Source organism: Lepidochelys kempii, chromosome 15, assembly GCF_965140265.1.
Source record: "Lepidochelys kempii isolate rLepKem1 chromosome 15, rLepKem1.hap2, whole genome shotgun sequence".
Classification (NCBI taxonomy): Eukaryota; Metazoa; Chordata; order Testudines; family Cheloniidae; genus Lepidochelys; species Lepidochelys kempii.
The window spans coordinates 31,165,304-31,179,343 of record NC_133270.1 but is presented as its reverse complement, the minus strand read 5'-3'; the positions used below and the strand labels follow the sequence as shown (position 1 = coordinate 31,179,343).

The window sequence follows — 14,040 nt, the reverse complement described above, 5'->3', positions numbered from 1 at the left end:
CACAGTACTTGGAATTTGGAATCCTAGCACTCAGTTGCTGGAATAACTGCTCTCTGTGGCTGCTGTGTATCTGAAGGAGAAGTAATTAGGGACGGTGGTACCTGAAATTAACGAGGCAGTATAACAAATCCAATTTCCAGCACTAAGTACTTGCAAATCCATGTAGCCAGAAGAATAAACATCTCCTCTGGAGCATGAATAATCTAAAACTCCATCTAGTCACGATGTAAATAAAAATCGTGTAATCTTTAATAGCTGGGGCGAGCCGCGTCTCGCGTTCTGGCAAGCTGTTTTTTAATAGACAGGACCTACAGTAGAGCTTACTCCTTTTATTTTAATTTTGTTCTCAGTGGATCAGTGCACCAGCTTGTCTCTTCTGGAGGGCTGGGTAAAAAGTAGATTGTCATATGTGGAGAGTGGCTCCACTCTTCATGGCTCGTTGTCCCCCTCACACAGCAAAACTGTCAGGCTCTTGCAGAGAGTTCTGGGTGGAGTTCCCCCGCCAGGCTTTTAATTAGCCCTAGAGCAGAGGCAGAGCTGACTGCCTTGTTCCACTCACACATCCTACAAATCGTTAGCAGTAATCCAGCGCTTCTGTACTGGCCCAATGCTACAGATACCGTCAGTCCGTTCTGTGAAGCAAGGAATGAAATCTCTGGTGCACAGGGGAAACTGAGGCAAAGAAGTGCCTGCCTTTCAGTGATGCTGAGTGCCCAGAACTCCAGTTGAAGTTAATGGAGCTGTGTGTGCTCAGTACCTCTGACAGTCAAGCCCCAGATCTCGGGGGAACCTGTGTCAATGTCCAGTTGGGAAGGTGAGGTGCTGCACTCCGACCACGAGGACCTGCAGGGAGCTGTCTATGTGATGGGTCGGTGTGTAGTGTTACCAAGTGTGCTCACCAGCCTATGGATGAGTGCATCATCGCCACCAGCAGCAGAAACCGAGGCCTGTCGTGTACGTGGAGAGCTCTCCTGGCGTCCGTGCTTAGCTCTGCAGCAGAGGGTGCTCCAGAAATACTGTGGAGAGAATCCCGTCGGCGCTAATCCTGGAGCCAGGTGGAAATCCCCTTCCAGCCTAATAGGCCTGGTTGCTGTGTGCAGCCAAGTGGTATGTGCTGCTTTGTGCGTTTTTGCTCCCTTCTGTCTCTGCCCCTTCTCCACAGACCCTCCAGGCCCTTCACCCGAAAGGCGACTGGAGCCTGCCTTGCTGGTAGCCTGCAGAGGCACCAAACTTCTTGCAGCAGTTACGCTGGTAATGTTTTTATCCCTGGTTCAGAGCCATCTCCTGGAAACAGCATGTTGTTGTATGGTATGCAAAGAGGAAGCTAACAGTTGCAGATGCAGAAGACAGGGCTCCTTGGAAATCCAAGGGAGGGGTGCGTGTGTGCCCCGCGTGGGTGCCTGTTTTGTTCCAATGTTAAGATCACTTCTTGTGGGTCTGCATGCTGCAGGTAGATTGTAAACGCTACTGGGCCCCAGGGAGTTTCCTGTGCTAAAATCAGTTTCACAGACAACAGGGTGAAGGAATCAACCTTGAGCAAAATGTGGAAGAGTTTGTCGTCGCCAGGGGAATCTTGAAGCTCGCTTTGTAGGGACCTTTGCTGATGTTTTATTTTGCTCTGGGGTTCACATTCCCTTGACTTTGCTTTGAGTGTTATGCTCAAAGGAGCCTAATTTTCAAAGCAGAGCTTTCTCAGAATTGCAGATGACCTCAGTCAAAGCCGAACACTGAGCGCAGGTTTGCCAGAAAGGCTTGTGAGCCTCCGCAGCACTTTGGCTCTTGCCTGATTTCAGAGTTTGTAATGAAACGGGAGAGCAGGTGCTGTGCAGTGTCCTCTGGAGCAGGTGGCATGGTTCTGTTTACCAGTTGGGACTCTAATATAGTCAGTCTGCCATCCTCTCTGGCCTCACACATCCTGCCTGCTTCTGCCTGGCTCTTGCTCTCTCCGTCTCAGGTCTTGGGAAGCCAGCCTCCTCCCTCATTTGAGAGAGATTTTCATTGCTTTTTGCTTCTCCCTCTGTCTGTGCTCCAAGACTCTCCCTGAGTTTTGTTGTAATTCACCCGATGGACTTTGCAAGGTTTCCTTTCCCTGGGATGAGAGGAATATGATGCCAATGTCGCTTCATGGGCTCAGGGTAGTGATGCCAGGTGCATAGTCTTATTTTTAAGCCTTGTCTGTAGCTGAGACAGCCAAGTGGCACTGCCAGTGTTAAGATATTCAGGCTGGTTTCTGCCAGCCAGTTGCTAGGTTTGGTGGAGACAGTGAATGATGAACATAACAGTTGTATCTCGCGGCTGCATGTCTTTTGGCTTTCAGGTAGACGTTAAAAGATTACTGATCTGTGTGTTGATAGATGCTGTTAAAACTGCAATATGGAAAACTGCACCCTGAGAATGAGCATTTTATTTCTAACCATTCCGATGAATATCAGTTATCTGTAAACAAATCAGCATTGTGGGTTTTTTTCTCATTAGGTATTCATCGGCCATCTGTATTGCCGAGCAGAGATCGGCCCACGGCAAAATGAATTTACCAGGGAAAGGTAAGTGTATCAAAAGAGGATCTGTCAGAGCAGTGGGGCCCTGCGTGACATATTGGGAGTGAGTTAATGAATATTTCATGTCTGTGTCTGCACAGCCACTTCTGTTTTATTAATATTTTACCACTCTCAAAAACTCCTAGAAGCGATTACTGATCTTGCTGTTATTAATACCTAATCAGAATGCAAAATAGGGGAGATTTTTAATTGCAGGGATTTTTTGTGAATTTGGGTTTGTATTGATCCTTATTGCTACATTGGCCACAGCTCAGCTGTTCCTCTGCATGCTGCATTTTGCTTCCTTTAAAGCCGTGACTAAATTCTCAGTCTGGTTGAAGATGGAGTTTCTGGCTCTCTGGATGGCACTCCATCTTCGTCAATGTGTCCCATGGGTCAGAGCACCAGCCGTAAGCGTGCTGGGGTTTTACTGAGCAGCTGAGCTCTGGTGAAGCCTTTAGCTCTTTGGTTTCTGTTGATGAACTTTTGTCCATAGGCTAGTAGGATTTTAAGTCCCTGGATCCTGTGTGGGAGGGAAGAAGACAGTAACTGAGGACTTTTTCATGGATGTTAGGGCCAACGGGGTTTGTGCCGTAATCATGTAATCTCACCATCTGCATGACACGGGCCATAGAATTTCATCCAGCAATGTCTGCAGTGGAGGGAATTGATCTTCCCGATGATGGACGTTCACACCAAGCCCTAGAACCTGTTGGTGAATGCTGCCGCAGAAGACTGCAGAAAGCAGCTCGAGCTTAGTTGCACCTTTGACCTCGCATTAGTGAGCAGGCTCACTTGTGTTTGTTTAGGAACTCTGAGTTTAGGGATGTTTTAGTGACCCCATCTACTAATAAAAAGAAAAGGAGTACTTGTGGCACCTTAGAGACTAACCAATTTATTTGAGCATAAGCTTTCGTGAGCTACAGCTCACTTCCGATGCATCCGATGAAGTGAGCTGTAGCTCACGAAAGCTTATGCTCAGATAAATTGGTTAGTTTCTAAGGTGCCACAAGTCCTCCTTTTCTTTTTGCGGATACAGACTAACACGGCTGTTACTCTGAAACCCATCTAATAATAGGTATTACTTGGGGTAGCAGTCTGGTCTTGGCAACACCCCTTTGGCTGCCCCACAGCAAGTGTACCCCTTGTTACCATTGGGGAAGGAGGGGGAGAGAGAAGTGACATGTTCCAGACACAGATGGAGTCAGCATCACATCAGGGCTTAGAACCTATGGGTTCTTGTTCCCTAGTCATGTGCTCAGACAGCAGGCTGTCTGTATGTCTGTCACCCTGAAGCAGATAGATCCAGTATTTTAAGAGCTCTTTTTTCTTTTTAAATGGCTAGCAGGCAAGATTAGAGGCCAAACAGTCTCTGTAAATGCTGCATATTTGCCATCTGCCTTGGCAGTAGTTGAACAAGCACATGGATGGGCAGGAGGAGAGCTGAATAACATTTGAGATCACAGTCCCTGAAAGCAACTTCGTCCCGCACCCCTAGCCTGGCTCGCCATGCTGTCTGCACAGTGGAGGGCCAAGAACATACTCCGGGCTGTGCAGCAGGTTTCACTTCAGGATTCTGGCATGTGGCATGTTCTGGCTGGTCAGTTTTCCTGGAATCCCGTGTTTGTGGTGTCAGATTCACAGCACTCTACCCATTTCAGGTGCCCAAATGAGCCATGTCCTCACCTCTAAGTGACCTTGACGAGCCAGTGGGGCTACAAGGGAATCCTGGTAGGAAATGTTAACCATAAACCGTATTTGCCTGCCCCATTTAATACAAACTACCATCCTCCCTTTAAAATCATTTTTTTTTACCTCTGCTTAGACTTTTGAACTACATCCCATTACAGTCCAGTTAGTCTGAATTTCTGTCCATTCCAGCTATAAAGGCGGTGGAGACCAGAGGCTAGTGGGCATTTTAAATTGCTTTTGGAGATGAAATATATTAAAAAGTCAAATGACCAATTCATCACTTCAGAGACATGTAACTCGATTGTAAAGTCCCTGGGCCCAGAACTGCTGCTCTTTGTACAGTACCATGCACAGTAAAGAGGAGCAGCGTGCCAGACACATAGAATCATAGAATATCAGGGTTGGAAGGGACCCCAGAAGGTCATCTAGTCCAACCCTCTGCTCAAAGCAGGACCAATTCCCAGTTAAATCATCCCAGCCAGGGCTTTGTCAAGCCTGACCTTAAAAACCTCTAAGGAAGGAGATTCTACCACCTCCCTAGGTAACGCATTCCAGTGTTTCACCACCCTCTTAGTGAAAAAGTTTTTCCTAATATCCAATCTAAACCTCCCCCACTGCAACTTGAGACCATTACTCCTCATTCTGTCATCTGCTACCATTGAGAACAGTCTAGAGCCATCCTCTTTGGAACCCCCTTTCAGGTAGTTGAAAGCAGCTATCAAATCCCCCCTCATTCTTCTCTTCTGCAGGCTAAACAATCCCAGCTCCCTCAGCCTCTCCTCATAACTCATGTGTTCCAGACCCCTAATCGTTTTTGTTGCCCTTCGCTGGACTCTCTCCAATTTATCCACATCCTTCTTGTAGTGTGGGGCCCAAAACTGGACACAGTACTCCAGATGAGGCCTCACCAATGTCGAATAGAGGGGAACGATCACGTCCCTCGATCTGCTGGCTATGCCCCTACTTATACATCCCAAAATGCCATTGGCCTTCTTGGCAACAAGGGCACACTGCTGACTCATATCCAGCTTCTCGTCCACTGTCACCCCTAGGTCCTTTTCCGCAGAACTGCTGCCTAGCCATTCAGTCCCTAGTCTGTAGTTGTGCATTGGGTTCTTCCATCCTAAGTGCAGGACCCTGCACTTATCCTTATTGAACCTCATCAGATTTCTTTTGGCCCAATCCTCCAATTTGTCTAGGTCCTTCTGTATCCTATCCCTCCCCTCCAGCGTATCTACCACTCCTCCCAGTTTAGTATCATCCGCAAATTTGCACACAGCCAATGCCCTGCAGAGTGTGAAAATGGACTGCTCTGTGTGGTTACATGGGCCACTGTTACGTGCTTGCTTTCATTAAGAAATTTTTGAGGAGAAAATATTTTTCTTAGGCAGTGTTTTGGATTGGCAGTGAAATAAAATGCACAGCGATTCCCTTCCTCTCTCCCATGTTCAACTTCTGTCCAAATCCATGCATTGCAAGGAATTTACCCGAAAAGCCCTCTGTGACCTAGGGGTGGGATTGCAAAACCTGCACTAGTGGGTTCGGCCGGGAAAGGGGGAGGGATGGTTTGCCAGTTTTAACAGGAGCTTTGTGGAATCAGCAGAGCAAGAGACAGACTTGCAGGAGCAACAATCCTCCTGCCTGAATCTCCTGCAGAGAAGTCGGGTCTTCACGGCAGAGCCAAATGAAAGCTTCAGTGTTTCAAGGGGAAACTTTCTTTAAGGTCGGTTTCTGGCAGGGAGGTATTCATATTGGCAATGCTTGCTGCTAGTGTTTACACTAAACCTTCAAATAAGTAGTTTGTTTAATAATTAACCCAATTTGATGCTCATTAGCCATTGCTTCTGCTGAAGCAAACCCACCAACCTCCTGGAAATCAAATGGGAAGAGTTTTCTCATGTCATAGCTAATTTCTAATCAAAGTAAACAAATGTATACAGGAAACTTCTTGTTTATGGAACTGATAGAAGGGTTGTGTTGTGTACTTCAGTGAATATGTGTAATACAACAGAGGGAAAACTGCAAGAACGGATTGGGGACACATCTGGGATGGAGGGCAGTAAATCAGTCTGTCACCTTGGAGGTTGATGTTTTCTTGGCCTTCATGAGAAGGGAAAAGCCTAGCTAAGCCAAAATGCCCCCGTCCATAAATACAAAAGCTCTGCCATTGAGCTAGTAAAGAAAGGCTGGCGCTTTTGCTGCATTCCCACTCTTCCAGAATTGCTCGCATGGAATACCCAGGGCTTGGAGGGTTCTGTTCTGTTTTTACTTCAGTTCTTCTCTGTTTTGATTAAAATACTTGCTTCAGAGCAACACATATTTAATAGAAGGAAGTAAATGGGATGAAGATAAGCCAAGGAAATTTGTTCTGGATGTTTTGGAAATACTTCCCAAAGGGTTTCCTGGATATGTTATTCTTAATTTCCTCTGCTAAACTGCTGCACAGCATTGCTGGTAAACAGGTACCTTCCTCCCCAGCAGCAAGGAAAGATCTCTTTACGCACAATCTGAAAATCACTTTGCCATTCTTTTGGGGATGTAAGATGGTGATAAATCATGAGGTTGATTAGACCCTGAAATGGTCTCTCAGGAGTTGTGGTGGAAGCTGGAGTTAGTTCCAAGCAGACAAGACAAATGGCTTGGTCAGGGCCAAGTTGAGGTGATCAGTAGGTCTTTGTGTGATTGATTGGAGGCTGAGGCTCTCCTGGTGTCAGGTGGTTCAGTAGGAGACGGGCCAGGTAACCAGATGTGTGCCCCTGACTTCTTTGAACATGTGCTGTTTTCTTTGCAGACGCGCATGGGATTGGCTGCTTCCTAAGTGAAAGCTGAAGGCAGAGGACCCTTCGGTCTCCCAGCCTATGTGCAGAGGAACAGAATGCGGATCACCATGCGGCGGGTGTTGCTGGGGCTTGGCTTTGCTATTGCCCTGATGGTGACTGTGCACGTTGGCCAGCAGATGTTGGAGTGCCAGGAGCTACTGGGCAAGGGCTATGGCAAGCGGAAGCATGGGCTGATGAGACCAGAAAATGAAGAACTGGTCGTGGTGGACTCCAGTCGTGTCGAGTACCGGTACAGCAAGGAGATGCCTCTGATATTTATTGGTGGGGTCCCGCGGAGCGGCACGACTCTCATGAGAGCCATGCTGGATGCGCATCCAGAAATCCGCTGTGGAGAAGAGACTCGCATTATTCCCCGGGTGCTGGCAATGCGCCAGGCCTGGTCCAAATCTGGGCGTGAAAAGATGCGCTTGGATGAAGCAGGAGTGACGGACCAAGTCCTGGACGCTGCCATGCAGGCATTTATCCTGGAAGTCATAGCCAAGCATGGTGAGCCAGCCAGATATCTATGTAACAAGGACCCCTTCACGTTAAAATCCTCTGTCTACCTTTCCAGACTCTTTCCCAATTCCAAATTTCTGCTGATGGTTCGAGATGGCCGGGCTTCTGTCCATTCCATGATCACAAGGAAGGTAACGATTGCAGGCTTTGACTTGAACAGCTACCGAGACTGCCTTGCAAAGTGGAACAAAGCGATCGAGGTGATGTATTCCCAGTGCGTAGAGATTGGGCGGTCCAGGTGCCTGCCAGTCTACTATGAGCAGCTAGTGCTGCACCCCGAGCACTCCATGCGTGTCATCATGCAGTTCCTAGACATTTCCTGGAGCGACGCAGTGCTGCACCATGAAGAGTTAATAGGGAAACCAGGCGGAGTCTCTCTTTCCAAGTGAGTGTCTGTATGGCCGCTGCTTTCCAAAGAGACTCCTGCCTGGGCGGAGCGGGTTCTTGCCAAACCTTCTTGGGGCCCACCTTGTTGCTTATTTTCATGCCTGGTTTCCAGGAGCAGAGGGATCGATGCACCCAACTCTGCTGTAGCGTATTTGTGTGCGTCTAAGTAAAGAACTGCGTGAATGTCACAGTGGCGGTGTCCCTGACCGTGGTTAGCTGCGTAGGTGAGGAGTTTTGAGAATGGTGACATCTCAGTCGTCCGACTTATAAATAAGGGGATGATTTCAGGCTCTGCTTTGGCAGAGTCCTGTTGAAGGAGCTCCAGTTTTGGGGTAATCTGTGTCCCCTTTCTCTTTTTCTACCCATTCCCAAATATTTCTTTAAACATTGGATTACATTCCAGCGAGCACTGAATTGTTTTAGGTAGCATGCAGCTGAGTTTTCCTGACCTCCCACTGCCTCTTGCCCCACATAGTTCTGACGTGATCATGGGATAAAGAAGTGTGTACGCACAACATGCGTGTTTAAAGCGATTTCATATTTTGAAAAAAGAAAAGGAGGACTTGTGGCACCTTAGAGACTAACCAATTTATTAGAGCATAAGCTTTCGTGAGCTACAGCTCACTTTCTCAGATGCATATCGTGGAAACTGCAGCAGGCTTTATATATACACAGAGAATATGAAACAATACCTATTCCCACCCGTTTCATATTCTCTGTGTATATATAAAGCCTGCTGCAGTTTCCACGATATGCATCTGAGGAAGTGAGCTGTAGCTCACGAAAGCTTATGCTCTAATAAATTGGTTAGTCTCTAAGGTGCCACAAGTCCTCCTTTTCTTTTTGCGAATACAGACTAACACGGCTGTTACTCTGAAACCTGTTCATATTTTGAGCTTCTTGCTGCAGTTGTTTGTAGTGATCATTTTGGCTACTTGGTGACCTTAGACTAACCTAACCCAACCTCTAACTGTAAACACGGATATATAGGAACTAGCTAGACACGTCTGCCTTCTAACCGTCTTTTTCTGTTAGTTTTCTCCATCCAGAACGGGGAGGTGGAGGAGAAAGAACCCGCTGTATGGTTTTTCTCTTTCTCTGAGCAAGGGAAGGGGGGGACGTTGTCAGGCCATACTTTCCTCAACACTAAGGTTATGTCTGCACTGCAGTGAGACACCCGTGGCTGGCCTGTGCCTGTGAACTCAGGCTAGTGGGGCTCTGGCTGCAGGGCGGTTTAATTGCGGTGTAGACATTCAGGATGTCCTGAGCGTTGGGACCCTCCCACCTCGCAGGATCCTAGAGCCTGTCCTCCAGCCCGAGCCCCAGAGATCTACACTGCAGTTACACAGCCCGTAGCCCGAGCCCCACGAGCCTGAGTCAGCTGGCACTGGCCAGCCGCAAGTGTCTCTTTGCCGTGTAGACTTACCCTAAAAAGTTCTTCCCAAAGAGAGAGTAGCAGTGGAAGCTGACTGCATGTGATTTGTGATTCAGTACCCTTGTAAAATGCTGTTTCACGCTAGTCAGTGTTTTACTGGGTGTAGTTCTCTGCGTCACAGTTGAACTGATGCTCCAGTATGCCCTGCTGTGTAACTGAGGGCCTAGCTACTTGAGGGAGGGAGGGGTGGGAAGAGTGATTAAAGTCCCATATTAGTTAAAGACCCCAGAGGGGCATTAGGGCCTCAAAGAGCACTTTATTTTCCAGAATTAGGGGCTCTAGCCCAGGTGATCAGTCCCAAGGCAAGTCACTACAATGCTGATGCTAGTGAATGGGGGGTGTTGGACCAGTGGCTGTTGTGAATCTGTAGAGCCTCTTCGAGTCTGGCTTTCCGTGGTGTGTAAGGCGTGAACATTGCAGATGTACCATGCAGGAACTGGGCGCAGCTGAGCAGAGGGAGTGCAGAGGATGGGGAGCATGCAGTTCACTCAGGGCTAGAGCTTTTCTCCTTTACGGCCTTGTCTTTCCTTCGCTATAAACCCTCCCCAGCCAAGGAATTGTGGTTTGTGGTAGCAAGGGAAGGGGAGAGCAGCTACTGTGGTAGATGCAGGCTTATTTCTTAGGGGAACTGATGGCCTCTGTTGGGCTTCGTATCTTTAAAAATCTGCTGAGAGCAAATAGTCCATTAACTTACTAGCGAATAGCTCATTAATTTACTAATGCTGCCCAGTTCCCGGGGTCTCCTTTCCCATGACATCTGTGTGGCAGGTAGCCACAAATTCCTTTGATTTTTCTCCTGTAGTAACTGGGGTGAGAGGTTTGGGCCGTAGGAATGCCTGTCCCTTCCGAACAGTTTAGAAATCAGTGACTGATCTCCAAGGCCTGACGGGGAGACAGGTTGGGATTGGAGGCTTTATCTCAAGAGCCTTAGGCGCCCTGGATCCTTCATGGTCTGGTGGCACCTGCCGCACTCCAACTGCAGCTTCTTCTCGTGCCGTGCCAGAGATTTACGTGTCCTGAATAAACAGAACTGTCTCTGGGGAGGGCTCTAATTTTCATGCAAATTATGTAAATCTGCCTAATTACAGGACGTTAACTTTGCTGTCTCAAAATGTAAAGGGACAGTTTGTGCAGTGAGAGAGGCTGCTCTGCCTTTGACTGCAGGGGCAGACTGTCGCTGCGGAGGGCATAGCTCAGACTGGCAGCAATGCACCGATTGCAGTGGGGGACACGCTTTCCCTCGCTAGGGGAAACAGATGCAGATGATCTAACACAGAAGGCCCAGCAAGGTGGGCAGGACAAACAGGAGCGTCCCTAGGCCGGGAAGAGTGCCCAGGACTTCTTAGGCCACCTCAGCAGAGAGTGGGTAGCACAGCATTTCCCCTTCAACTTCTGTGGCAAGAGGTGGCACTTCGGGAAGGTTGAGGATGGGGATATATCAGTGACTCCGGTTCCCACACGGCTTTGCACTTGGGTATTGAAACACGTGGCGTGGTGTGTTAGTGTTGGGTCTTTGGCCCTGCAGCTTCACCATCCTAATGATGGCACTGGTGCTTTACCGATAGATAGCTTTGAAGCCTCTGCTGTATGAGCTTTGTATCCTGAAGACGCTGAAAATATCTGAGCTACACGCGTCTCTCGGGCACTGAGAATGAGAATTCAAATGGCAATAACCCAGCTGCCGGCTCCTACGTATGAACACAACATACATCCAAAACCCAAGTGACTGATTTCTACTCTCTTTTCAGGATAGAAAGATCAACAGACCAGGTTATTAAGCCTGTAAACTTGGAAGCTTTGTCCAAATGGATCGGGCACATTCCAGGGGACGTATTGCAAGACATGGCCCAGATAGCACCAATGCTCTCTAGGCTTGGCTATGACCCATATGCAAATCCACCCAACTATGGGAACCCAGACCCCTTGGTAATCAACAACACCCACAGGGTGAGTATTTCTACTGTCTGCTTAGCATGCTGAGCGTCACTGGATGATGGTGGGAGTGACACGTTACAAATACGAAATAGCCACAGAAATGTGGATTTACTATATGTAATACTGACTTACATACCTCTGCATTTACGCAAAGCTGTTAGCGCTAGAAAACGCCAGTCTCTCCCTAGTGGAAGACCTAGAAATCGGTGCTTCATTCCGTAGCTCACCCCAGACTCACTCCAGTCAAGGGGAGGCTGGGTGCAGAAGGAATGCAAGGTCATGTTCTGGGACAGTGCTCCTACTGCAGCTGTGCCAAGGCCAAAGAGACATTCCCCAGAGGATTTGTGTGTGCTGCTCTGGAAATTACAGCCCCTGCTAGGTGGTGCTGCAGAGCCACGAGCTGGTTACTAAATGGAGGGAATCTTCTCATGTCCTTGTTTCTGCTTGGGCCCAGGTCAAACTCTCCTCCCCCTCAAAGGCAGGACTCCAGGAGGACCAGGCAAGTCCTGGACGAGGAGAACTAGCTCAGGGAGCTGCTATGAGGTGGTGCTGATGGTTTATTGCAGTAATACCCAGAGGCCACAGTCATGAATGGGGTCCTGTTATGATATGCACAGAACCAAGGGCAGACTCTGTTTTCATGATCTAGGTGGTTTGGTACCATCTGTGTGCATGATGCATTGAAATACCAGCCCCTGGAGCTGGCTTGATTGGCTGCTCTGATTGTGGCACTGGCTTTGAGGACTGTTCCAGTCCCTGCAAGCCATGTTAACAGCAGTGGAAAGTGGGATGAGAGGCTCTCCCAGGATCCAGACCCGGCAGGATTCCTGAGTAAAGTGGAGCCCTTCAGTTTTTGTCAACGTGAACGTGGAAAATGGTCATTGTACAAAAGATCCCTTCTTAATGCAGTTTTTAAAAAATTCCCCCTTGGGTGAGAAGGGAGGGAGTGCAGCACAGCCCAGAGAAACCACTTTTAGCAGAAGTCCTGAGGACTGCACCGCAGCCACTGTCCGATGTCAAACGCCATCTCTGTGCTGAAATTGTACCTCGGCCCACAGCGCTAGCGATCTGCCCAGGAGGGCAGAACAAAATCACTTCACACACGATGCATACGCCAGGCTATTGCTCAGGCCTTTGAGGCTTGCTTCTGGTTCAGACACGCTATGACATGCCAGGCAGCTAATGAGGCAGAAGGGCTGCTTAAGCATCAGCTAGTCTGTACAAAGTGGAGTCACTCTGGTTTCATTCCTTCCATAGGTTATGAAGGGGGATTTTAAAACACCAGCCAATCTGAAAGGGCGTCTTCAGGTGAGAGCCCAGTGACTTCTCCAGGTTATACCTTCATTTTGGATGGATTCGTGGCATGTCTGGTCCCTCACATGAGTGCACAGAGTTGGGCAGCAGCTCTGTCCTTGGGATACCTGACTCACTTGCATCTCCTGCTTTAGCCCATCCAAATCTCCACTGCACAGTTGTTCCTCTCCCGTCGTGCTGATCATGTCACGCCAACCCTGGATCCTTTCACTGGTGTCCTGTCTGGTTGTATGAAATTTTAGCTGCTGGTCATCACTATCCAAGCCCTGCATACATTCATGCCCGCCCCTCCTTCCTGCTAACGTTATTTTCTCTCACTCTTGGCTTCTTGCTTTCTGTGGGGTGTCTGTGCATTCATCTGATCCAAACACTGCCGCTGCCTCTCGTCCCTCCGGACACGCTCTCTTCCCTGAGGCCCCTGACTCTTGACCTGCTGTTCTGTGTCTTGCCATGTGTGGAGTGGGAAGCGGGGGGAGGGGTGTCTAATCTAGAGAGTGTAAACGTTCCAGAACATGGCTTCTGGTTCTGATCGTCCTCTCAGTGTATAATTGTTTCATGTGTCACTAATCAAACTGCTCCCTTTGCACGGGTGTACAATCGGGAAGCACTTTACAATTTTGTGCAATCACACTGGCACTAGAGGTGAAGGTCAAAGAACTTTAAACCCTTTCCTCTATCCCCCTAGAAAATACTGCTTAAATAGATAGGACACAACAATATAAGGAAGGACTTTTTCACACAATGCACAACTGTGGAACTTGTTGCCAGCAGATGTTGTGCAGGCCAAAAGTAAAACTGGGTTTAAAAAAAAAATTAGACAAGTTCCTGGCGGATAGGTGCTGTTAGCAGAGGTGGTCAGGGACACAACCAGATGCTGTGTGTCCCTAAGCCTGTCACTGCCAGAAGCTGGGCCTGGACAATGGGATAGATCACTTGATAAATTACCCTGTTCTGTTCATTCCCTCTGAAGCACCTGGCATTGGCCACTGTCAGAATACAGAATACTGGCCTAGAAAGACCATTGGTCTGACCCAGCACAGCCATTCTCATGTTCTTATGACACATGATAGCCTAATGGTCAATACACTAGGGCTGTGTCCAAGTAAGGGGCATGGGAAACCAAGACTCTGCCTGTTTAGTATGGGAACTGTTAAAGTAAGCAGTGATTTCGGCTGTCACAGTAGTATGTGAGGAGAAAGGCACCTCTCAGGTAGCCAGCATTAAAAGCATTTAGAGATTCACAAGTGAAAATCATTGCTTTGAATTGCCAGATTCAGAAACTAGTGCAGCCTGCCATGGATGGGTGTAACTGTGCTCCCTGCAGGAACCACCAGCTGCAGGTACTGAATGGCTGTCAGGTGTAGTCCCATGTAGAATGCATTGCAGTGATGAAGATCTGGGT

At 48.3% G+C, this 14,040-nt stretch overlaps 1 protein-coding gene across 2 annotated transcripts in view; it reads left to right on the top strand.

The window, feature by feature from the left end:
* Positions 1 to 14,034, top strand: part of TPST2 (tyrosylprotein sulfotransferase 2) — a 44,408-nt gene extending 30,374 nt beyond the window's left edge. Inside the window, exons 1-5 of one of the 2 annotated variants that reach the window (XM_073313716.1) lie at positions 1,864 to 2,148; positions 2,476 to 2,543; positions 7,021 to 7,952; positions 11,138 to 11,336; positions 12,582 to 14,034. In XM_073313716.1, coding sequence (XP_073169817.1) covers positions 7,105 to 7,952; positions 11,138 to 11,336; positions 12,582 to 12,647 — 1,113 coding nt within the window. In that variant the 5' untranslated portion in view covers positions 1,864 to 2,148; positions 2,476 to 2,543; positions 7,021 to 7,104 and the 3' untranslated portion in view covers positions 12,648 to 14,034. Of the gene's footprint in view, positions 1 to 1,863; positions 2,149 to 2,475; positions 2,544 to 7,020; positions 7,953 to 11,137; positions 11,337 to 12,581 lie in introns of those variants that run through there. The other variant, XM_073313715.1, reaches the window with a different exon arrangement.
* The last annotated feature ends 6 nt before the right edge of the window (positions 14,035 to 14,040 follow it).